At 30.0% G+C, this 26,220-nt stretch overlaps 3 protein-coding genes across 4 annotated transcripts; all 3 read right to left on the bottom strand.

The window, feature by feature from the left end:
• Positions 1–3,047: 3,047 nt before the first annotated feature.
• Positions 3,048–9,710, bottom strand: LOC145315039 (uncharacterized). Its single transcript, XM_080155097.1, has 6 exons — positions 9,639–9,710; positions 9,404–9,462; positions 8,657–8,707; positions 7,797–7,954; positions 7,191–7,267; positions 3,048–3,743 (listed from the first exon to the last, which is right to left on the bottom strand). Exons 5-6 carry the CDS (start codon positions 7,236–7,238, stop codon positions 3,087–3,089), a joined length of 705 nt encoding a protein of 234 aa, XP_080011223.1. The 5' UTR covers positions 7,239–7,267; positions 7,797–7,954; positions 8,657–8,707; positions 9,404–9,462; positions 9,639–9,710; the 3' UTR covers positions 3,048–3,086.
• Positions 9,711–13,888: 4,178 nt separating this feature from the next.
• On the bottom strand, positions 13,889–19,970 carry LOC145315038 (uncharacterized). The gene is made up of 5 exons (XM_080155096.1): positions 19,885–19,970; positions 19,380–19,476; positions 16,492–16,588; positions 16,056–16,143; positions 13,889–15,265 (listed from the first exon to the last, which is right to left on the bottom strand). Exon 5 carries the CDS (start codon positions 15,239–15,241, stop codon positions 14,147–14,149), a length of 1,095 nt encoding a protein of 364 aa, XP_080011222.1. The 5' UTR covers positions 15,242–15,265; positions 16,056–16,143; positions 16,492–16,588; positions 19,380–19,476; positions 19,885–19,970; the 3' UTR covers positions 13,889–14,146.
• Positions 19,971–20,205: 235 nt separating this feature from the next.
• On the bottom strand, positions 20,206–25,563 carry LOC145315037 (uncharacterized). Of its 2 annotated transcripts, XR_013877928.1 has the most exons (4): positions 25,475–25,563; positions 24,654–24,750; positions 24,364–24,450; positions 22,325–23,347 (listed from the first exon to the last, which is right to left on the bottom strand). XR_013877928.1 is itself a non-coding variant. In XM_080155095.1 (2 exons), the coding sequence occupies exon 2, from the start codon at positions 21,022–21,024 to the stop codon at positions 20,350–20,352; it is 675 nt and encodes a 224-aa protein (XP_080011221.1). In that variant the 5' UTR covers positions 21,025–21,048; positions 25,475–25,563; the 3' UTR covers positions 20,206–20,349. The 2 variants fall into 2 exon arrangements, 1 of the variants encoding a protein (XP_080011221.1); XM_080155095.1 differs by lacking the exons at positions 22,325–23,347; positions 24,364–24,450; positions 24,654–24,750 and adding an exon at positions 20,206–21,048.
• Positions 25,564–26,220: the final 657 nt, after the last annotated feature.

Genomic DNA, 26,220 nt, shown 5'->3' with positions numbered 1-26,220 from the left:
TCAATTAGGTTTAGAGCTCCTTCAGGTTGATTGAATGATTCAAAATTGTCATCATGTACAACTATGGCAAACTTTGGTTGATATAACATAATTCCATTTCTACAAAATACATCATAATCATTTCTTTTCCACTTACTATTCACAACATCTATGCTTGTCTCACCATCTGAATATTCTAGGGAATATATATCTTCCCAAGCTGCAAATTCACGTTTATGATCAATATGTTCATCAGCAAATACAATGATATTCTTTAATTCAGTTAAATCTTCAAAATATGGTAAATGATCATTTTGTGTTTCAACTATATTGACGTAGTTGATATGTCTTGGCTTGTTTACTAGATCTTTTAACAATTCTCTTGTCTTGTTATAATAACTGCAAGATATATCAGCAAAATTTCTAGAAATGTTTCTCTTTACATCTTCATATAGTTCTTTGTTTTCTAATTTAATTTTTTCATCAATTTGTTTCCTTTTCTCTTGATAGGTTAAACTAAAAAACTCCTTTGTATTTGCCTCTCTGATAATATCTTTAGAAATTCTTGAGTATGTTATGATTTCAATACTCTCATCCTGATCAAATAGTTTGTATTTATCTAATATTGCCATAGTTAAGGCACTAATATCATGTTTATCTTTATTATGATAGTGATGACACTCTGGAGCTTTTTCTTCAGGATAAATATATTCATGTAGGTTTTTATCTTCAATTGCTCCCAAACCATTTACATTATTGTTATGTTTCCCCAAAATAATAAATGCAAAGGCCATTGTTCTCAGTGCTACATTCCTTATATATCCAGTTTTGAGGTTATTTTGTGTTATTATGATAATGTTTCTTGCTTGAGCACCCTGAAATTTCTCTATACTTGTTACCAATAATCCTTCTGGTTTTTTAATGTATTCTCTAAAATCTCTGACAACTGATGTAGTTGAGGAAAAGTGTTTGTGTAACAATTGAAATATCTTATCAATATGACTGCGATATACATCATTGTCTGCTATTATAACAACACTTTCTTGAGGTTTATGTATGAAATATTTGTTTACAGCAGCAACAACTAATAAACTAGCTTCAATGTCATAAATATTTCTGTAGTAAAAATTATGGTTACCCATGACATTAGTATCAGGAGAACAAGAAACTTGTTGAGTAGAATCTTTTTCTAAAGCTTTAGCTAGATGGATAATTTGCTGAGAATTTCTCATATTTTTGTTGAGATTAACAAATAAAGCATTATTATTCATTTTCATAGTTTCTAACCACTTAGTTTCTTTCTTAGTTTTGAAATTTTCTCTCAAACCTCTTGAAATGTCATCATATGCTACTTTTAAGTTAATACAAATTGTCTCTATAGTCAGGGAAATCATATTCTCCAATTATCATTTCATCTATGAATAAATGATCACAGTAATTATTTCTTAAAAAACTGTTTAATGCATTGATTATATCAGTTTGCTCAGTTCGCTCTCCACTAATTCCTAAATATTTAGTAGTAAAAACTTTGATATTAGGATAAGATTCAAAATCTTTTGTAGCTATAATTTCCATTACAGAAGATTCAGCTGTTTTAAAACCTACAGTAGAGTATTTAGGTATTGTGAGTGTTGTAAGATCAATGTAAAATAATTGATTTTTAATATTAGCTTTTGCACATTTTTTAGCTCTTTCCTTTAGTACATATGTTTTACCAGTACCATAGTCGCCAACTATGATAAGGAATTTAGCTTGTGAGTGTACTGCTTGCAGCTGTTCATTGGTGAGCATGTACAAAGGAACATTACTCTCTTCTGATAGCTCTACAATTTTTTCAGGTAATTTTAATTGTTTATCACTTAACATATTCTTAGGAAAAGTACCCTCTCCTGAAAGTCCTTCAGCATTTCCTGTTAATTCTAGTTGTTCATCAGCTAGCATATTCTTAGGAAAAGTACCCTCTCCTGAAAGTCCTTCAGCATTTCCTGTTAATTCTAGTTGTTCATCAGTTAGCATATTTTTAGGAATAGAGCTTTCTCTTGATATTCTTTCAGCATTTCCTATTAATTCTAGTTGTTCATCAGTTAGCATATTTTTAGGAATATAGCTTTCTCCTGATATTCCATCAGTTTTTCCAGTTAAGGCTTTCTCAGTTTCTCTGCTAATTGTCAATGTTTCTGATATCAATTGATTAAATTTACTTGACTCTTTTATTGAAATGTGATATATCAATTCAGCTAAAAGATTTTCATAAACAGTCTCATCATAATTATTAGATGTAACAAGATGGTTATCAAATAATTGCTTTAACCAAGGCACTTCATGTTTGATATCTTTTGCTTGTAGAATAAATTGTTGACAGTTGACACAGGGCATTACTGAATCTTCAGCAATCTCTAAATTTTGAACACATGCAGCTCTGACAAATACCCACTCTTTGGATAGCATTCCTCCAAATAATTTTTGTATGAAAGAAAAGTGTTGTTTTGTTTGATCTGAAGCATCTTTTAGTAATTTGAGTTTACCACTAGAATCATTGCAACCACATTTGACTTCTATGTTTATAATAGCACTATACTCAGGAATTATCATGATGGTGTCCCATTCAGTTTTATTTTCTTGAAGGCTAAAATTATAAAACTGATATTTGTAAAAGTTTCTTAATCTATCATCAGGGATCTTAAATAGGAAAGTATTTTCAATCCTATTATGATATTCTTTAATATTGCCTGTTTGACATGTTTGGTTATTCATCCCCTTTCCTTTAGATTTTGAACTAGAAGAACATTGATCTGTATTTGAGTGTTCAGTAATTCTATTTTGACTGTTATCACCAGCTTGTTTCTCTTGCTTTGAATTAATTTTGAAACGTTTACTGTCTACCTGACTCTTATACACCTATCAATTATAAAGCTAATATTTCACATATCTTTAAAAAGATATTTATTAGTTAAGTGAGGTGAAACAATGATGGAAAGATAGAAAAGAAGAAAGAAAGTTTAAGAGATATTTTAAACTAAAGTTTACAAGATGTTAACAAAAAAATTTTTCCCTAAATGACTGATCAATCCAGCTAAGAGAATCTTAGATTGATAGGACAAAATAATTTATTTCATGAAATATGAACATTCCTGTTTAAACAACCAGTTATCAGGGCCTTGAAATTGCAATGGATTTTTCCTCCACCTCAAATGTTCATCAATACAAGACTTCAGTTTCTCCTCTTCAACGTCTTCTATGTCAAGGATCTCCTTTACTCTTTTCTCATACTTATTAAATTCTGCATATTTATCCTTGCCTCTTGTATCTTTTCCTTTTTTATATAATTGGTGAATGCAATCAGCTGCTTGAAAGCCCTGGAAGATGAATGATTCCATTTTTAATTTTCTAGCTGCATTGACAAGCTCATGATGTAAACACTCTTCAAGATATTTATCCAAAATCTGATCATCTTGCTGTTGTTTGCCCTCTTTACCTAACACAGTTGGCTTCTTGGGTGTTACAAAATGATTTGGAATAGCTATAACCTTACACTTTGGATCATAATAATATTCAGCTACTTTTTTCTTTATCTCATTAATCTTTTCTTTAGCTGAAATTCTCTCATTGTTTCCTGCAGGGCCATGAAAGTTAATACTCATGTTATTTAATTCTTCTGCCAAACTTGATGACTGAGAATCTTGTAATGATAAAGGGAAAACTCCAAATTGAAATCCACAAGTACACTTGGTAGAAGGAATTGTAGACTCCATCTCAACTTCATTCTAAATATATTCTGAGTTAACCCTTTACATTTAGGTACCTTTACAAATCTTATTATCTCATGGGGAGAGGAAGTTGAGAGAATGGGTGTTTCTTTTTTATTAAAGAATTTCTGACTATAATACAATCATGTCCACTTAAAGGGCGAATATAGGTTTGTTATAATATGAGCTTATTTCAAAGGTGCCATTATATAGATTATAAATACCTTAAAGACATTGACATATTTAACTGTATAAGTCTGTTTCTAGCCAAAAACCAATCCAATTCGTCGATAGAATTACGTCATTTTGCGTAACCGATGTAGTTCCCTAAGAAATCCAAACATCACTGCATCACACAAGGCTGTGTCTGAAGGTTGAATTATAAAGCTTCTGTTCAATCATAGTCATAATGAAGAGGAAAGGATTTGACAGACACTGGATGCTGCAACTTTTACTTTTGATCAAATAAAGTTTTCATAAAATAATTTTGTAAAAGTACATTGAAAAAGTAATTTTAAAGAAATATTTGAAAATTAAAATATTATTTTTTTTGCTAAAAGTTGCATCATGTTTGTGTATGTATGTTCGTGTTACGTATCGTAATTAGGGTAAATATTTCATAAGGGATTAATCACAGATTCTCATAGAGAAAATAAATTTTAAAACGTATTATGTACCCTTGACACTATATTTAAGGCACTCTTGCGTAAAATATTTTGACGGAAATTAAAAGTTTAATAAAACAATATATAATTATAACAAATAAACATTTAAATTATCATATAAGATGAATGCCAATATAACAATCAAATTGATTTAAGAAAAATAGTGAAAAAAAGGGAGTGGGGACAAAACACCTAATTTAAAAATGCCTAACTAAAAACACCTAAGTTTAAAAATACCTAATGTTAAAAACACCTATGTTAAAAACACCTAATTTATAAATACCTAATTTATAAATGCCTAATTTAAAAACGCCTAACTAAAAATGCCTAACTAAAAATACCTAATTTTAAAAATGTCTAATTTTAAAAACGCCTAATCTAAAAATACCTAATTCTAAACTATCTAAACGCCTAATTTAACAATGCCTAATTCTAAAATATCTATTTTTTTCACTAAAATACTTAAAATTTTGATAACATTAATCCAAATGGCTGATTGTTCTTGCTGAAGGATCTCGCTAGTCATTGAACCAATATGGTTCATCTTTACAATGAAGCTTCCCGTAGGTCATGGGAAGGTTTATAACGCTTTTGGGGAGGTTACTAACACCTTCCCAATGAGAAATCGCCCTTTGAAAAAATCCCCCCCCCCCCCCTCCCTCCGTTTTTTTATATTTCTTTAATCTTTCTTTTTAAAACTAGAACTAAAATGGGGGATGGTCAACTATCATCCCCCAAGAAAGCGAAGCTACGGCTATATAGGTTAGGGAAGAAACCAATAAAAATTTAAATTCATTTTCTTTGTCCTTAAACCTTTAATTTTACTAATTAATTTATTTCTCATGTGAGGTGCCACAAACTAATCATAAAATTTTATTTTTAAAAGCGAAGCTTTTCTATAATTAGGGTCGGTCCGTCCGTACGTCCGTCCAGTTTTTATTTCAAACTATATTTTGAAATTTTGGAGTGGGGTCATAACCCCCCCCCCCCCCCAGAATAATTGAATTCCCCTCCGCACTGCAATCACCCCTAGAGGGCTCTAGGGGGCGTAGCTGCCGGTTTAATATATTCAGCAACAGTTTTAAGATATGCTTAAAATTAGGTTTTTTTAAATTAGGTATTTTAAAATTAGGTATTTTTAAACTTAGGTATTTATAGTTAGGTGTTTATAAAATTAGGCATTTTAAAATTAGGTGTTTTGTCACATTAGGCATTTTTAAAATTAGGTATTTTTAAATTAGACATTTTTAAATTAGGTATTTATAAATTAGGTGTTTTGTCACATTAGACATTTATAAAATTAGGCATTTTTAAATTAGGTATTTTTAAATTAGGTGTTTTGTCCCCACTCAAAAAAAGGTCTTATAATGGTTAAAAAAAACGATTTTGTTGTCTATCTGATTTATCATATGTTGAACTGAATGCAAAAATTATAAAATCTACTTAAGAATTTTTTTGATTTTTTAAATTTAGCATAGTTATTTTAAAAGTATGTAATGGCACCTTTCATATAAGCTCATATCATATTGAACCTATATGCACCCTTTAAACCCATAATTTAGCAATGTTAAATTTTATGCCTTTTTTTCTGAAAGCCAATAACTAACTCACTTTTAATAACTGGGTAAAAATATATTTAGGTAAACTTGAATTCATTATTTTCTATGTAGATATTAATAGAGTGGTTAATGTAATTAGCCAGCAAGCAGCAGAAAAATGGCATTAGATTTTTACTAGATTTAAATGTCTCTGAATTGGGTGGGTAAAAAGGTATGATTGATACTTAAAGGGAGTGTAAATGTAAAAATTTCTTATCATATTATCAAATCTTAACATTTTCTAAGTACATTTCACTATACTGATCAAGCAAAAACGTCCTTTTAACAAAAATATCAAGGATTTATGCCTTGATTTAATGGCATTTTGGGAGGGAAAAACAGGAAAAATCTGAATGTTTCTATATAAAATGTTTTCAGGGATAATTAACTTGTCTTTTATAGTTTAAACAATTTACTTACTGTTAAGAATTTATTTAATGACATAAAATTGCCAATTCATTTTTTAATAACATAGTAATTAGGTAATAAAGATTTATTTTAAATTCGTATTATTGACAAAAAAAAAAATACCTCACTGTCTACAAAGGGTTGAATCTCAGCGGTTATTTGAAATGATAGTATCCTTTTTTATTGTTTTGGACAATAAATAACTCACTTAGGAGGTTTAGATTAAACTTTTATCAGATTGTTTTTAAAGAACCTTTATTATTTACAAATTTGCAATTAAAGGTGGACGAGAGATGGGCCAACTGAAGTTACTTGGATACTAATAAGAAAACCTGTTTTTTTTGCTTTGTTATTGTATTTGGTATTAAATAAAAACTAGTGCTTATTTTATCAATTTCTAAGTAACTATACTTTGGTTTAAAGCAAGGATTATGTTAAAAGTAGGATTAACCATTAGGAAAAACAGAGAACAATGGCAAAAAGTTTAGTTTTAGCTTTAGAAGGTAAAAAGACAATTAACTGCACATTTATATAGTCCGGAAATTTTTCCCCTAACCTTGGACAGAGTAAAAATCAGCGGGAAAAGCCGTTTTTTAAGGAAACGAGGGCCCGTTTTGCCCTATCTTTGAGATTATATGAATGAGATGATGTTAAGGTTTGATAATCTGATAAGAAATTTTCTCGTTTACAGTCCCTTTAAATGAAATATTATAGTGGCCTATCAATTTTTAAAATTGTCTTAAAGGCATAAAATATCTATGTACAAATGCCATGAATAAACACATAATACATACCTTTTTAGAATCACTACCAGGACCTGCACAAGCTGTGTTTTCATCCATTTTGGTTCCACTGCCCTATTTCTCCATTTCTAAATAATAATTTTAAAGAATATCCTATTATATAAAGTAAAAAGTGTTTTATGTCTGTCCTGAAGGATCTTGCTAACCACTGAACCGATATTGTTCTCCTTTACAGCGAAGCTTCATAGAGGTCCTGGGAAGTTTTAAACAATTTTTGGGAGGGTGTCTTCACCCCCCCCCCCAAAAAAAACGCTTTTACTCTTTTGAAACTCAAACTTAGAATGAAATGAGGTCGACTTTTCCACCTACTACCTACTACCTAGATAGAGGCTTCTAGGGGGCAGAGCCGCTAGTATGAAATAAAGGAATATTAACCTTTCTCTATAATTAACACTGTAATTTTCAATGTTTCCATTTTTAATTTTTTTATTGGAAAATGTCTGGCTTGGTTTTACACTTTTTTAAATTGACTTGCTTTCCCAAAAAGTAGATATAAATCATTCATAGGAGTTTGAGCAGAAAAACTAATTTGCAGCTGTTTGGGGTTTTGGAGACTTTTTGTATTTTTCTGTATAGTAATATTGTGACAAGACCCACCTTAACCTAAAAGTTATCTCATTAAAAATATGCTTATTCTTGGCAGTAGTATTAACAGTACCAAAAGCTGTTGTTGAGGCAGCCTTTGAAGCTATTTTCTATATTTCTTGTATTTTAACCAGTTTTTTTCAACACCACTCTCTTGTCAACAGAACTGCCTAAAAATGAGAGAAGTTTAGTAAAATAAAGGTCATTTATATTTCTTTTTAGTAATCCCAAGGTTGAGAACTAGCCCTGCTTCATGCTAAATGCAGCCACACTTTTCCTAATTTTTACAATATTTTCATATAATTATGTCAAGTAGTTGTTCTTGTCTTGTTGCCTATGAAAAGTATTTTGGTGTTATATTATAATTAGGTTTAAATTTCTGATGACAAATATATAAGAAATTAGAAAATATAATGGTACACAAAGGATAAATAGCAAAGCTACTCACTACCTCCAAAATAAAAGTAGATAATAAACATTCATATTTTTATTGACAGGGGGGATCTAACAGAAAAAGGCAATGACCATTAAATTGATGTACATACTCAATGACGATACACAAAATTAACCCTTTCTGTTGTAGAAATAAAAGGATATCTGTGTTTTTGATTGTCTCTTACATAAGATCTTGCTACCTGCTGAAAAAATATGGGTCTCCCTAATATTGAAGTTTTTATAGGTCTAGCCTTCCAATTGAAATTGCCAATAGAAACAAATTATCACCAAAATTTTCACTAAAATTTAATAAGGGGAATACACTTCCCTCAAGTGTCCCTAGAGGCCTCTTGGGGCGTTGCTTTAAGTATATAAATAAAGAGAAACAGATATATATCAGTTATAGAATAGTTGTGCTACTAATTGTTTTATTTTACCTCTTTCTTATGCAGATAACTCCAGTACCAACGGGTAAAGCTTTTCTGTACCTAAACAATAAATATATCTATTACAAAATATAGCTAGCTCTAAACACTGTATAGTTATTTGTTATATATTTCAGTTTTTATTTAAAAAGTACAGTAAAACCTAAATTTCAAAACTTAGGTGTCAACATATAAAAATGGTTTTAGCGCATTTTTCTAAAAAAAATGGATTTTCTGTAGTCGTCTTGGGGGGCCAGTACTCCCTCCCTGGTTGAGATATGACCTTCAAACTTTGATATGTTCTAGTACATGTCCCTAATAGTATCTGTATACATTTTTAGCTCTATATCTCAACTTTGAAGTGTTTAGCAGCCATTCTTGCAAAAGGTTGATTATTTGAGCATAAGAAAAATGCGCTAAAACCATTTTTAGATGTTGACACCTAAGTTTTGATTTTTAGATTTTACTGTACTTTTTAAATAAAAACTGAAATATTTTTTTGTTGTTCTATTAATTGCTCTAAAAAACAAAGAAAATAATCCATTAATCATTAAATTCTGATAACTATAAGTGGGGTAAAATTGCTTTCAAAAAAGTTCTCATAAAAAAAACACACTGTATAATTAAATTTTTACTTAGAAATATACTATATAAATATCATATTTTTTTATTAGTAAGAAAATAAAAATAAAATGGGATAGGAAGGGACATAATTTAAGAAGCTGTACTATTACAAAAATGTATAATTTTACAACTTACCGAAGCACAGAAGATAACACCAAGGCCAAGTTATTCTAAGGAGTAAAGATTCTCTATAACTAAATTAAAAAATATGGCCATTAAAACTATTTTTTCAGAGTCTTGGTTTTATGACTTTTCCTATATTATTTGGGGTCAGATTTAGAAATTCAAAGGCCAATAAAAAGTTTTAAAATAAGTAAAACAGCTATTTAGAGGAATAGACAAACATATGAATATAAATTTTTACACTTACCTAAGATAAAGAAGATATGACCAAGGCAACCGTTTTTCTTTAGGCGCAAAGCTCTCTATATCTAAAACCAAATATATGTCTATTAAAAACCAAACATAGTGTATCTAATCTTCTTTTATTTTGTATTAGTCTTGGTTTTGTCACTTTTCCTATATTATTTGTTGTCAGATTTAGAAATTCAAAGACCAATACATGTTTTAAAGTCATTAAAACAGCTAATTAAGGGAGAGGATAGGCATAATCTTGTTATAAAAAAGCTGCGCTATTTATGGAAATTAATGATTTCAACATTTACCTAGGCATTAAAGATAAGACCAAGGACAAAGCAAAGCTTCTCTATGACTAAAATAAAATACCTAAATTATTAATTTTATATCATATGTAAGTTTAAATATCAGTAAATTATTCATAATTCAATGTAGGGCAATGTCTGTCTGTCCGTCAGTAGCTTAAGATGCTGACAACCGCTGAACAGATTAGGCTATACTCTTCCGAGAATATAGCTATTGGTTTTAAGATATTTTTCTGTGGGCTTGGACACCCCCCCCCCCCAAAAAAAAAAAAAGACATAACCTGGTTAACGAGTAGCTTTGCTTTTTATGAAAATGTTTTAACACTTACCTAACTACAGATGATAACACCAAGGCCACAGTTATTCTTTAGAAGCAAAGTAAAAAATAGTAAATACATCTTTTAATTTTACCATAACATCTTTTTTTTTATTTTCTTTTTATTTGTAATTGTAATTTCAAAAATAAAAATCAAACTTAAATTTTGAGAGCAGTAAATAATCCTTTAATTAAAGAAACATGATGTCTGTCTGTCTGTACCAAAGGATTTCGCAAACCGCCGAACCGATATTGTTCTCCTTTACTGTATAGTTTCTCATATGTCCTGTTATGAAGTTTTATAGCTATTTTGGGGGAGGGTACCACCACCCTCCTAAGAGAAATTGCAAAATGAACAAACAAGGATGACAGCATCCATAAGTTGCGAAGCTTAAAAATCATGGATGAACATACGGAATATTAAACTATAGAGCAATGTAATACAAATAAAACATTAAAAATAAATAAATCAAAAATAAATCACGAAACCTTTTATGATTTATAATATGAAAATCTAGGAATCGAAATAGCAACACAACAAATAGTTAAATCTTAATGAATCTTTGTGTAAATATGTAAAATGTATTTAATCCCTGAAAATTTTAGCCGTCTATCTGGACTACGAGTTGAATAAAACCTTGAACACTTTCAAAACCAGGAATCGATCTAGCACCCCAATCAATAAGCAAATCTCATTGAAGCTTTATAGAAGTATTTATAATTTTAACTTGATTAATCCCTGAAAATTTTATTCTATATTGAATAACAGTTGAAGAAATCATGAAAACTTAAAAAATCTATAATAGAAAATATGAAGAATGAAAACTTATTTAATCCCAGAAATTTCAGACATCTATCTTGAAAAGGAGCCTAGAACTTTTTAGACGGACAGACGGACATTTTTAAATTATAGAGTAGCTTCGCAACTAAAAATAACTAACCCTATCTAGCGTCGAAAAAATATTTTTGGTTAACATCTGATCTTAACACAGATTGAAAAGAAAAGAATTTACATGCCCTTAGAGATTTCTTAAAGTAGTAAGGTTCATTTGTGTGTCAGTTTAAGATCTCACAGCTTAAAAAATAACTGGTTTCTCAATTTTAGAGAAGCTTCACAATGATGGTTTTAGGATATTTTTATGCTACCTATCTCCCTCTTCCAATACAGAAATCCTATGATGTTAGGATGTGAGTTGGTCTGTCTATCTTTGTGTACCATAGGATTTCGCTAACCACTGAACCGTTATGATTCACCATTGCATAGTAGATTGTTATAGATCCTGAAATGTCTATAAAATTTTTTTGGGTAGGTTACCACCACCCTTCCAAGACATAGAAATAGAGGAAAAAAACAATGTTTTAAAACCTTTTCTTTCTAAAACTACAATTAAAAGTGGGGCAGGGGGGAAGGGCCATCTAGAGGCCTCTAGGGGCGTAGTCGTGAGTTATATTTGTATATGTATGATAGCTCCAATAATTTTATTATAAGGAAAAATGAAAAAATATTAAACATACCCTAGTTATAGAGTGACTGAACTACTTATGAGGATGAATAATTCTACTCCTTACCTAAGCACAAAAGATAACACCAAGTTATTCTTTAGGAGCAAAGCTTCCCCATTACTAAAATAAAATATGTACATTAAAATTTTTACCTTGTATATGGTTAGAATGAAATATTATATCTTTCATATTGTTTTAAATTTTATTCTTTATTTGTTGTCAGATTTCAAAAGTCAAAAAGAACTTTAAGTTTTTAGTTTTAAAATCAGCAAGTTGTCAATGTATATTAGTATCTGCAGAAAAGAGAGAAAATGCTACCTAGTTATATTAGAGTAGTTGCGCTACTTATTTGAATTTGTAATTTTAAGACTTACCTAAGCACAAAAGAGATAACTCCACTCCAGTCAAGTTATTCTTAGGAGCAAAGCTTCTCTATTACTAAATTAGAATACATAAATTGATAATTCTAACTTATATATGTATACCTAACACTACATATCAATATCTTCCTTACTTTGCTTTACTTTTTTTCATTTTTAAAATGATTTAAACAAGTAAATCTGGGAAAAAAATACCCATAACATGGCCTATTTAAATAGTAGCTACGCCTCTATAAAAATGAAAAGTTTAACACTTACCTAAACACAGCGATAACAGCAAGGCCAAGTCATTCCTTGGGAGCAAAGCTTATCTACAAATAAAATAATAAATTGGTGGATTTTAAACTTTAAACTAAAGAATTCTTTAAGACATTTCTCTGCTGCTTTTAAAATAATTGTTTCTAATAGGAAAGTGGGAGGAGGGGTGGGAGTTTTTTGTGTGTTTGTTGCTTGTTTTAAGTCAAGTTTGGTACGGTTATACTAGGTCCCGAAGTTGTAATGCATAAAGAAAAACTTTTCAATAACTAACACACTATAAAACTATTAACTATTTGCCCTATTAAATAAACTTTCACCAACCTGAACTAGCAGCAAAAAACATATTTTTTCAAAAAAGATTGATTGTGATATACTTTTAGTTAAATAATATGTTTAAATATTTGCTTTGCTTATTAATGGATGTTGTCAATCTTGTTCTAATATTATGTAAAATTTACCTATAAATAACTGCTGGTTATTATCACAAAGACAGTAAAAAAACAACTAAAACATGTATATCCCTTCCTTATCTTTCAGTTTAATTCTTAATAGGACGTGGCAGGTGCCAGGGATCTAAAGGGATAAGACAATAACTGACTAATTGATGAACATTGTATATCCCCAATGTTATTACACAAAATTACCCATTCTGTAGATTATATTTAGTGGTTGAAACGTTTGGACACTCAATTTAATAAACCAACCAATCAAAATTTATTAAGAGTCCCGTATGGTGTTAAGCCAACAAATTATTAAAGGTTATTACAAAACTTTGGGGACTTTTAATGAATTGAACAGCCCATTGTCCCATCTCTCCATGGCAGAGTCTTGTTTTTTATTGACAAAAATCCAGGACAGGGATATCATACTTGTAGATAAACTATTTTACCTCAAGCTTTATACTCTGTGTTGATAAGGATTACAGCAATTTATTTCAAAATAAGGCTGAGGGGTTCGTTGTTCGATAAGGCACATTAAGGGAAACAACCTGTCAAACAAAATTACAGAATAATTTACAGAGACGAACTTTGAAAAAAATCACAACAAATTAACAGAAGTAAATAATGTTCAGTTCATTGTGCTTTGACAAACAGACGGACAAAAGTTATAAACACATTAGATAATTAGATGGAGGAATCAACAAAAAAATATTAAGGCCTCTAATTTTAATAGCAACCAAGAAACATTTCCCCAAATCATGAAATATAAAAAGTGGTCGTCAAGAAAAGGTTAAATCAGTTTTTTATAATGTTCGTACGGACTTTCTTTTAACAATTATAAAGTTGCTATGCTTTTGAAATCGTACCTAACTGTTACAGGATTCATTACCCAAAGTTTGGAATCGACCGGACAATTCTAACATACCTAAATAATGAAAAGAGCTAACCGTGATGTGCGTACGGACGTACAGAACCTAGTTATAGAAAAGGTTTGATAAAAAAAAAGTTTTGTTAATTTTACAATAGGTATTTATTGTACATTACAGAAAAATGTTGTCAAAATATAAACAAAATAATTATCATTCTAAATACAATTTTATATTATATACACTAATAGGATGTATACATGGTCAATACTATCTCATAAACGGCTGGACAAAAGGTAAGGGGCCTTGCATTTAGTAATATGATAAAGTAGAGATATTATCGATATTTTTTTAATCAGCTAATAAATTATGTTGTATTGAATATATATAAAAATAGAAAGTAAATAATATTTATAATTCTCTGATAAAATTATTTACAACACTCTCATTCATTTACATTTCAATAGAGAGAGGATCAATATTGTCAGCTCTCATCTGGATAGAGAAAGGATCCTCTTCAAATATTTCTTCTTCTTTAATTTCTTCCTTGATATAAACTTCTTCACATTCAATTAAACTAATAGATACAGAAGGCTGAACTAAATTATTACAACTTTTCATCATTTCTAAATGTCCAGGGGATTTTTTATGCTCTGATAGCGCTGAACTAGAGGGATATTGTTTGTCACAAAGTTTACATGAGAATAGCTTCTCACCAGTATGGATCTTTTCATGGAGGGTCAATTTATCTTTTCGTGCAAAAGTCTTTCCACATTGATCACATGAGTATGGTTTATCCCCAGTATGGATACTTTTATGTCTGGTCAAGTGACTACCAGTTGCAAAGGTCTTTCCACATTGATCACATGAGTATGGCTTTTCACCCGTATGGATCCTTTTGTGTTTAATCAAATGACTACAATCAGAAAATGTCTTTCCACATTGATTACATGAGTATGGCTTCTCACCAGTATGAATTCTTTTATGGACAGTCAAGTGACTACTAGTTGCAAAGGTCTTTTCACATTGATCACATAAGTATGGTTTGTCACCTGTGTGGATCCTTTTGTGTTTTATCAAAGCACTATTGTCAGAAAAAACCTTTGCACATTGATCACATGAGTATGGCTTCTCACCTGTATGGATTCTTTTGTGTTTAATCAAACTACTAATTTGAGAAAATGTCTTTTTACATTGATCACATGTGTATGGCTTTTCACCTGTATGGATTCTTTTGTGGTTAATCAAACTACTAATTTGAGAAAATGTCTTTTTACATTGATCACATGAGTATGGCTTATCACCTGTGTGGATCCTTTTGTGATTAATCAAAGCACTATTGTCAGAAAAAACCTTTGCACATTGATCACATGAGTATGGTTTCTCACCAGTATGAATTCTTTTATGGACATTCAAATCACTATTTCGAGAAAATGATTTTTCACATTGATCACATGAGTATGGCTTCTCACCAGTATGAACCCTCATATGAACAACCAATTTAGATTTCTTTATAAAATTCTTATAACAAATATCACAGGTATTCATGCTGGTATATCCTCTCTCAGTCTCCTGAAATATAATTTTAATTAATAAAAACACAAAATTTTGTGTTTCTTATATTTTTAAATAAACACAACATTCAGGTTAAAACTGAAACAAGGATAACAACTTCCATAGAAGCAAAGCAAGAAAAAAACAGGCGGTCAGACAAGCAAGAAAAGTCATATCCAAGTTGTTGTCAATAAAGCTAAATAATTTTACGTACAGAAAAATGTAAGAAAGCTTCGCTTTTAAATATCGTAGAAAGCTTAGCTTTTAAATATTGTAGAAAGAAAGTAATAAACAAGGATGACAACATTAATAAAAGCGAAGCTGATAAACATGGAATGACAGCATTTATATTTGTGTACTTAGGTTGATATGGTTTTATAACTCAATCATCCCCCTCCCCTCTTCCCAGATTTAGTTTTTATGATTATTTTTAAAAATATTCAGCAACTCCTCCTTCTTTCATTGTTTTAATTCAATGATAAATGGGCGGAGTTAGAATTGAAAATATCAGACAGGGGAGTAAAATGAGAGACTTCAAAGTTTGGGGTAAGCATTACCCCCATAACAGGACGTATATGAGTTAGGGCAGTAAATATAAATAAATAATACATTCATATAGAACTGGAAATAAATTGTTATTATACAAATGGTCACAAAATTATTTATAAAGCAAGGATGAAACCATCCAAAAAAGCGAAGCTCTGAAACAGCTTAATTATAAGAAAGCTTTGCTTTTAAAATTAAGCATTGAATAGCATAAGATAATGAGTCTGGAGTAATGACATAAAGCATTAATAATATAAAATACCTTATGATAGAAAGTAGATTTGTATAGTGGATTTCTCTCTGTTCACTGTGATTGTTACTTGCTGACTGACAATTATACATTTGTCAACCTAAATCATAAACAATGGTTAAGTCTTGTTTATAAAAGCTAAACTAAGTCTCCGCCCATTTACTTAAATATGATGCTCATTGCAGACTCCTCCCACTTTTAATCAGAAACTGGACAAGCAATTATAAGAGGGATAAATATTCTGGCGGCAAATCATTTTTTATCATGCATTATTACTTGATATAGGTTTTTAAAATGTACATTGTACTGTACATATATCATTTTGTCATTATATAATATAAATGTAATTTAGCGGCTGAAACAGAATAAATGTGAACTTAATACAGAAAGACACGGTCAAAATTGGAAAACGGCTTTGCACATAAAATATGATAAGAAAATAAATTACCTTTCATGAGTTTATTCCACAATCAAAATTCCTCTGTGGATTTCTCTCTGTTTTCTGGAAATGTTAGTTACTGACTGACTTTGATTCTATTATCAACCTAAAACATAAACAATAGTTTATTCTTGTTTTATATAAAACAAAGCTAAACCAAATCTCCGCCCATTTACTTAATAATGATGCTCAACGCGGACTCCTCCTACTAATACCTTATCAGAAATTTATTCTGGCGGGAAATTATTATTTACCTTTATGAAAAAAAGACAAATAATAAATAAAGACCTAATCTATCCTATCTACATACTTAAGTTAGGTTAGGTAACGTTAAGTAACCTTGCAGGGTTAGGGTCCCTAAATTTATGTATGTTGTCATTAGGTCTTTTGTAATTTGTAATTTAGTTCTTTTGTACTAACATCGTATTTTAGCAACTGTAATAAATTAAACTTTGTCAAACCTGTACATAAATATTCTTCTATAAGTTCTTACAATTAATAAAAAAGATGAAAATTAAAAATTTTGGTGTGAGTTTTAGGATTTCAAAATATGAGTAGAACACTAAAATATGGTATGGCAGTTGCTCTAATATGGTACAATATAGAACTGTAAAGAAACAGCGGTAAAAACTGCCGCTGAAAACTAGTATGTCCTGCTAATTTTTTTTTGCTTTTTCTCGCTAAATCACATAAATTTGAATCATCTAAGACAAACTTATTATTTTCTAATAATGTTGACCTTTTCTTTGCTCTGGACACTTTTTTTAGTATTAAAAATATGTCCCAACTCTACAAAAAAAAGGGTCCGGAAAAAATATAGAGTAAATTTTTTAGAATAAAAGTTTGTCTCAAAATTTGCTAATTTGGAAAGAAAACGCCTAAATTTACTATAAGAGCTTGTGTTATGTACGTATATACAAACGTAAGAAGCTTCGCTATTAAAAATTGCAGTCAGAAATTAATAACAAGATGATTATAAAAAGCAAAGCGGTTGATACGGTTTTATTACCCCCCCCCCCCAATATTTGTGTTATATAACCCAACCATTTCCCCCGCCACCTATCACCAGATTTAGTTTTTTATAATATTTATTAGGCTCAATACCAGCTGAGTATACACAAATTTCCCAATAGTAGCTGAGTATCCACGCATATTTCCCAAGAGTAGTTGAATATCCACACTTTTCCCCTATGGTAGTTGAATATCCACAATAGTTTCCTATTGGTATTTTCATTATATCCTTTGATAATGCTGATTCCCATGACAATAAAGCACATTAATGAAAGCAATTCACACCTATCATTTAACTTTAATACAGATTTAGGAAAAAAATATTGAAAATCCATAAAAGTGAAGCTCTGAAATGAAAGGACAAACTAACATTAACAGGATAATAATGCATTTAATTATAGTAAATTTGTTGCAAATTAGCTTAAGTATATGCTACTGTTTTTTTAGGACTTGATTATTGAGATGCTTTGCTTATAACATTTACCTTATTGTAATAAGAATCAGTATTCCATAAATTAGATATCCTCAAACTTATAAATAAGCCGAAAAATCTTTACCCACTTATTGCACCTTGTACTTTAAACAAGGATGACAAAATCATTAAAAGCGTAGTTGGGCATACAATAATCAATTTGATTTGTTGGTAATTACGTTTTTTATAATGTGCTTTACAGGAATCATAACGCCAAGTTTGAAATCGACAGACGGACAGACGCACAGACCCTTATTATAAAAAATTATAGATTTGCTTTTTAAAATGATCAATCTAATGATCAGGGCTATTAATGCACATAATTACCCCTTCTGTAGATTAAAATTAGTGGTTGAAACGATTGACCACTCAACTTAATGAAACAACCAATCAAAATTCACTAGTGTCCCCAAAGTTTTTAAGAAAACGTGTTATTAAAAAACTTTGGGGACCTCTGAGAAAAATCTGCAATCTATCTTTGATAAAAGCTAAGATTGCATATTACTTATATGAAAGAGAGCAGTAGAGAAAGAACAAATTAGGAAATTGTCACCAAATTATTCATAAAGCAAGGATGAAAAAATTCAAAAAAGCAAAGCTCTGAAACAGTGGAAATATGAATGTATGAGTTTTAACAAAATTGTAGTGAATTTGTTGCCAAACTGCCTAATTACAAAAAAATAATAATGATACTTATTGGTGCTGCCAGGAACCCCATAGCTTAGGAGTCAGATAGCACATTGTACCTAACTTCTACAGGAATCACCATACCAAGTTTGAAATTAAAAGAACAAATATAACATGACTAAAATAATGAAAAGTTTTGGTGAATACTTAGATATCAATGACCTTCTGAGAAAAGTGGTGTTATGACCGTTTGACCGCTCCCTGACCGATTTTTGTCCGGCTTTTACTATAGACATATATCATAAATGATGTAGCTTCTATTACAGCTAGAGACCTATACATTTTTTTGGTAAATCCTTGAGCAACAATAAACAGATAAAAATATTAATTGGCGCCGCAAACCGCCGTTGTACCGCCGTAACCGCCGAAAATGGCGGTTTCCGTTACTTGCCGTTTTTCGGCGATGATCAGAAAAAGTATTTTTTTGTTATGAAAAATAAAAGTTCGTCCTAAAATTTGGTCTTCATAGCTGCAAAATTGGCCGCTCTACAGCTGTTTTACGGCTGCTAAAAAGCGGCTAAGGAGCGGTCTGAACGCTATGACTAGAAAAAGTAATTTTCTCTAAAAATACACATGAACCACCAGAAAAAAATTTTACGTCTTTATCTGTAACAGGAGCCGAGATAGAGGGTGGGAATTGGGGCCCGATCTGTAAGGGTTAATACGGACAGACGGTCAAAATAGGAGAAAGGCTTTGCACATAAAATATGATAAGAAATAAAAGTACCTTTCATGAGTTTATTCCACAATCAAAGTTCCTCTGTGGATTTATCTCTGTTTTCTGTTAATCTTAGTTGCTGACTGACATTAATACAATTATCAATCTAAAATAAAAACAATAGTTAACTCTTGTTTAATAATAAAACCGCACAAAATCTCCGCCCATTTACTTAATAAAGATGCTCAACGCGGACTCCTCCCTTTTTCAATCAGATACTTGACAAGCAAATGTTATTTTTATAAAAGGTGTGGAGTTATTTTAAAGAAAATTCTGGCGGCAAATTATTGTTTAGATAAATAAAAAATTTGAATAGGTTCAAGAAAAGATTTTGATTAATTAAAGTGACATGAAATATTGTCATCTAAATTGAATGGATATTATAGGTAAGTTTGTGAAGAAGCATTGACCACAAATAAGAAAATAATTAAGGGAGTGGTCACTCTACCTAAGAGATATGACTCTCTATATTTCCTCTCGGGGTAAAACCTTTTGTGATAAAAAAGTGAATAACCTGTGTGTTTGTAAACCAAATTAATAGACAACTTCTTTCTTGTTGATTCTATACTCTGTGCATTTTTATTTGTTATAAATCAATCTGAAAATAATATATCTACATTAAATAAACAAATAAATGATTTTCTTTATACTGAACAACAATAAAATTATTTATGTAAGAAAAATCATTTAAACAGAAAGTTGTATGAGAAATAAAATGGAGACAGGATTAATGTGGAGATCCTGTAAAACCAAGTGTAAAGTAAGTATATATTTAATTTAGACACACCATAAAAAGATTTAATATTCGCATATTAATTAAAATAAACACAATAGCTACCTATTTATAAATGAATAAGAAATTCCACTAAATAAAGATAAAATTTAGATTTTTAGGATGAAAAAAAAAAAATTAGATTTTTATTTGAATAGAGCATTAATCCTGTCTCACTAAATAATTAATTGTATGATAATTAAATGTTTATATTTCTATTTTATGATGAACAATATCAATATCATCAATTCTATCTTCATCATAATTCTGTTGGCAAGAAAGAGGATCTTCTATTTCATGTTTAATATTTTCTTCAATATTGTCAGCTCTCATCTGGATAGAGAGAGGATCCTCTTCAAATATTTCTTCTTCTTTAATTTCTTCCTTGATATAAACTTCTTCAAATTTAATTAAATCAATAGATACAGAAGTTGGAACTGGATTATTACAGCTTTTCATCATTTCTAAATGTCCAGAGGATTTATTATGATATGCTAGCCCTGAAGTAGACACATATTGTTTGTCACAAAGTTTACATGAGTATTGCTTCTCACCAGTATGGATCCTTTCATGACGGGTCAATTCATCTTTCCGTGCATATGCTTTTTCACATTGATCACATGAGTATGGCTTCTCTTTTGTATGGATTCTTTTATGTCGAGTCAAGTCACTACTAGTTGTAAATGTCTTTTCACATTGATCACATGAGTATGGCTTTTCACCTGTATGAACCCTTTTGTGATATGTCAAACCACTTTTGTCAGAGAAAACCTTTTCACATTGATCACATGAGTATGCTTTCTCACCAGTATGAACCCTCATATGAACAACCAAGTGAGATTTCCGTGTAAAATATTTGTTACAAATATCACAGGTATTCATGATGGTATATCCCCTCTCAATCTCCTAAAATATTATTTTTAATAATGAAAACACAAAAAATTGCTTTCCACAACATTCAGGTTAAAACTAAAAAAAAAGAGATAATTCCATAGAAGCAAATCAAGAAAAAACAGGCGTTCAGACAAGCAATACAAACTTTTAAAGTCATATCCAAGTTGTTGTCAATAAAGCTTAGGTAATAGTTTTAAAAGAACAAACAACTTTTCTTTAACAATTTTACAGATCCTTTACTTATTGTTAAAGGAATCTGATTCTGACATGCATAATAAAGGTGTATTAACTTTTTTGCTTTTTATTTAAGATAGCTAGCCGGTTCTTTTAGTAAGTAGTAGATGTAAAATTTTTCATAGAATTCAGATATGCAAACGGTTTTTTTGTAGACTTCTTATTTTTGAAGTAATTTAAGTTTTTAAAAAAAATAATTAAGTCGGTTTTAAGGTACTAAAACGCAACAAAATAAAAGAAGAAAATTGCCAGTATGAACAAAAATAGTAAGATCTTTAATTTGACACCTTACTTTTAAAATTCTGTTGAGTAATTATTGAAAAAATCTATTTTTTTAACTTCGGTTTGATAAAAACTTTAAACCTAAATAAACTTTAATATTTTCTCAAACAGACATAAAAAATCCTTTAAAATCCCCCAAAAACATTTGCTGGCACTTCTCACCTTGGTAAGAAGCCCTTGGCTTTAGCAAAGAAGTAGGTACAATATCCCTTTTAAAATGTGGGTTGTAACCCGTCACAAAAATTAGAAGGTAATCCCCCCCACCCTCCAAGTATAAAACTTTTTTATGTGCCATTTACCCCAACCAATTTTAAATTAGCCCCTCTTTAAAAAAGCTTGGACGTCCTTTACAAACATTTAAATCTGCAAGGATTTACAGCCCATTACTTGGCTAAATATTATTATAGACAAAGATCTCGTAAACAGCTACAATAATTGGGGAAGTTTAGCATTGACCAAAAATAAGAAAAAAATAAGGCTTTTAAGCTTTTACGAAGGTAAAGGGAGTTGTTACTCTTTAGTAATAAAATAATTTAATAACCTGTGTGTTTGTAAACAAAATTAGTAGAAAACTTCTTTCTTATTGATTATATACTCTGTGCATTTTTATTTGTTTTAAATATAATCTGAAAATAATATATTTACATTAGGCAATTATTTTATTTAAACTACAAGATAAATAAACAAAATAAAACCAAGTGTAAAGTAAGTATATTTATAATTTAGACACACCATAAAAAAATCTATTATTCACATATTAATTGAAATAAACACAATAGCTACCTATTTATAAATGAATAAAAAATTGCAACGAATAAAGATAAAATGCAGATTTTTAATGTGAAAAATAAGATTTAGATTTTTATTTGAATTGAGCATTAATCTTGTCTCTCTAAATAAACATTTGTATCCTATGACAATTAAATGTTTATATCTCTATTTTATGATGAACAATATCAATATCATCAATACTATCATTATCATGATTCTGTTCACAAAAAAGAGGATCTTCTATTTCATGTTTCATATTTTCCTCAATATTGTCAGCTCTCATCTGGATAGAGAGAGGATCTTCATCAAATATTTCCTCTTCTTTAATTTCTTCTTTGACATCAACTTCTTCACATTTAATTAAACCAATAGATACAGTAGGTTGAACTGTATTATTACAACTTTTCATCATTTCTAAATGTTTAGTGGTTTTATTATGGGTTGATAACAAGGAACTAAAGGTATAATGTTTGTCACAAAGTTTACATGAGTATGGCTTCTCTCCTGTATGAACTCTTTTGTGGTAAGTCAAACTTTCATTGTGAGAAAATGTCTTTGTACATTGATCACATGAGTATGGCTTCTCTCTAGTATGAACTCTTTTATGGGCAGTGAAATGACTACTTCTGTTAAAGGTCTTTTTAATTTGTTCACATGAGAATGGTTTCTCAGCAGTATGAATTATTTTGTGCTGAGTCAATTGACCACTACTTGCAAAGGTCTTCTTACACTGATCACATGAGTATGGCTTTTCTCCAGTATGAACTCTTTTATGGACAGACAAGTTACCATTAGTTGTAAAGGTCTTTTCACATTGATCACATGAGAATGGCTTCTCACCTGTGTGGACTCTTTTATGTATAGTTAAACTGCTATTACTAGAAAATGCCTTTTCACATTGATCACATGAGAATGGTTTCTCTCCTGTATGAACCCTCATATGAACAACCAAGTTAGATTTCTGTGTAAAATTCTTATTACAAATATGACAGGTATTCATGCTGGTATATCCTCTCTCAATCTCCTAAAATAATATTTTTACTGATAAAAACACAAAATCATGTGATATATAGGGTAGGTACGAATTATTTACAAAACAATAATGACAACATCCATAACGGCATAACTCTGAAATGGTAGGACAAACAAACATTAACACGAGTGTCACAACTATATAAGTCTAAACAAAATTGTTAGTAAATTTGTTGAAAGACTGCATAATTACAGGGTACTTTTTCAGGACATGCCTACGTTTTAGAAGTTGATTATATATATGCTTCCTTATAGCATTGTACTTTGTTTTAATAGGAATCAGTATTCCAAAAATCAGATGAATAGGATAATTATAACACATGAAATTTTTTTATGTCTGAAAGGTTAAAAATCAGCAGGTTAAAAATTCAATGGTTAAAAATGACATAATATAGAATTGCTACTCTTTCTAAATTGTACCCAACCACTTAGGAATAACCATGGCAAGTTTGAAATCGATCGGACAATTCTAACATGACTAAATTAATGAAATGGACGGACGGACCTACCCTAATTATAGAAAAGCTTCGCTTTTAAAAATAGTATTGAATAGTATAAGAGATTGAGTTTGAGATAGATTCTCAATCGCCACAAAAAAAAAATCCGCAATTAATTTATCTTCTAGAAATTTAAAATACCCCAGAGCATTACCGACAGACTAAAGTGCCATGTAAATTAAATATTTGATGCTCATTGAAATAGGGAACTTTTACGAACAAAAAATCAACAGTCTAACTTGAATAGCATCTGTAAATTCACATTTCCCCCCACTCAATTTCTTAGAGATAGATGGACAAAAAGACGTTGAAAATTAAATTTATGTGTAATTAGCTTGGTATACTAAAAATCAAATAAGGCATAAATTGTTAAAACGGGATATATTTTTACAATTTTTGATAATAGTTTAACTAATGCAGATTTTCGTATAAAATAGTAATAGAATAAAGGGGGCAAGGGTTAACTAACAACCTGAAGTAATGATGTAAAGTACAAAAAAACTATAAATACCTATAATAAAAAGTAGATCTGTATAATGGATTTCTCTCTGTTCATTGTGATTGTTACTTGCTGACTGTCGTTGATTCAATTATAAACCTAAATCATAAACATAGTTAACACTTTCTTACATGATATAGGTTTTTAAAATGTACATAGTACGTGTACATATATCATTTTGTCATTATATAATATAAATGTAATTTAGCGGCTCAAACAGAATAAATGTGAACTTAATACGGACAGACGGTCAAAATCTGAGAACGGCTTTGCACATAAAATATGAAAATAAGTTAAAGCACCTTTCATGAGTTTATTCAACAATCAAAATTCCTCTGCAGATTTCTCTCTGTTCACTGTAAATGTTAGTTACTGACTGACAATGATTCAATTATCAACCTAAAACATAAACAATAGTTAACTCTTGAATAATAATAAAACCTCACAAAATCTCCGCCAATTTACTTAATCAAGATGTTAAACGCGGACTCCTCCCTTTTTCAATCAGTAACAGGACAAGCAAATGTTTTTTTTATAAAGGGTGTGGAGTTATTTTAAAGAAAATTCTGGCGGCAAATTATTGTTAAACTTTTATATTTAGGTAAGATTGTTAAGGAGTAAAACTCCGCCCACCCCCTCAAAAAAGCACTATATGTTTGGAATTATAATAGATTATACCTTCCCCCCCCCCCCCCTTTAAAATCCCTCAAAAAAATTTGCTGGCACTTCTCACCTTGGTAAGAAGCCCTTGGCTTTAGCAAATAAGTAGGTACAATATCCCTTTTAAAATGCGGGTTGGTACCCATCACAAAAATTAGAAGGTAATCCCCCCCACCCTCCAGTTTACCCTAGGTATAAAACTTTTTTTATGTGCCATTTACCCCAACCAATTTTAAATTAACCCCTCTTTAAAAAAGCTTGGACGTCCTTGACAAGCATTTAAATCTGCAAGGATTTACAGCCCCTTACTTGGCTGAATATTATTATAGACAAAGATCTCGTAAACAGCTACAATAATTGGGGAAGTTTAGCATTGACCAAAAATAAGAAAAAAATATCGCTTTTAAGCCTTTAGGAAGGTGAAGGGAGTTGTTACTCTTTAGTAATAAAAAAGTTTAATAACCTGTGTGTTTGTAAACAAAATTAGTAGAAAACTTCTTTCTTATTGATATCTATACTCTATGCATTTTTGTGTTTGTTATGAATTAATCTGAAAATAATATATTTACATTAGACAATTATTTTATTTACACTACAAGATAGAGAAACAAAAAAATGATTTTCTTTATACTGGAAAACAATAAAATCATTTATGTAAATTAAAAACATTTAAACAGCAAATTGTATGTGAAATAAAATGGAGACAGGATTAATGTGGAGATCCTGTAAAATCAAGTGAAAAGTAAGTATATTTATAATTTAGACACGCCATAAAATAATCTAATATTCACATATTAATTGAAATAAACACAATAGCTACCTATTTATAAATGAATAAAAAATTGCAACAATTAAAGATAAAATGCAGATTTTTAATGTGAAAAATAAGATTAAGATTTTTATTTGAATTGACCATTAATCTTGTCTCTCTAAATAAATATTTTCATCCTATGACAATTAAAGGTTTATATTTCTATTTTATGATGAACAATATCAATATCATCAATTCTATCTTCATCATAATTCTATTGACAAGACAGAGGATCTTCTATTTCTTGTTTAATATTTTCCTCAATATTGTCAGCTCTCATCTGGATAGAGAGAGGATCTTCATCAAATATTTCTTCTTCTTTAATTTCTTCTTTAACATCAACTTCTTCACAATTAATTAAACTAATAGATACAGAAGTTGGATCTGTATTATTACAG

The sequence above is a fragment of the Acartia tonsa genome, chromosome 3 (genome assembly GCF_053477335.1).
Source record: "Acartia tonsa isolate MP-2025a chromosome 3, ASM5347733v1, whole genome shotgun sequence".
Taxonomy (NCBI): Eukaryota; Metazoa; Arthropoda; class Copepoda; order Calanoida; family Acartiidae; genus Acartia; species Acartia tonsa.
Note: the sequence above shows the minus strand (reverse complement) of the source record. Positions and strands in the feature narration are given on the sequence as shown.

Bases quoted from the DNA above. Each gene is read 5' to 3' on its own strand.
- LOC145315039 (XM_080155097.1), bottom strand. From the start codon at position 7,238: ATGGATGAAAACACAGCTTGTGCAGGTCCTGGTAGTGATTCTAAAAAG. The intron at 3,744-7,190 runs GTATGTATTATG...GAATATATTTAG, and splicing joins CTGGTAGTGATTCTAAAAAG to AATGAAGTTGAGATGGAGTC.
- LOC145315038 (XM_080155096.1), bottom strand. From the start codon at position 15,241: ATGAATACCTGTGATATTTGTTATAAGAATTTTATAAAGAAATCTAAA.
- LOC145315037 (XM_080155095.1), bottom strand. From the start codon at position 21,024: ATGAATACCTGTGATATTTGTAACAAATATTTTACACGGAAATCTCAC.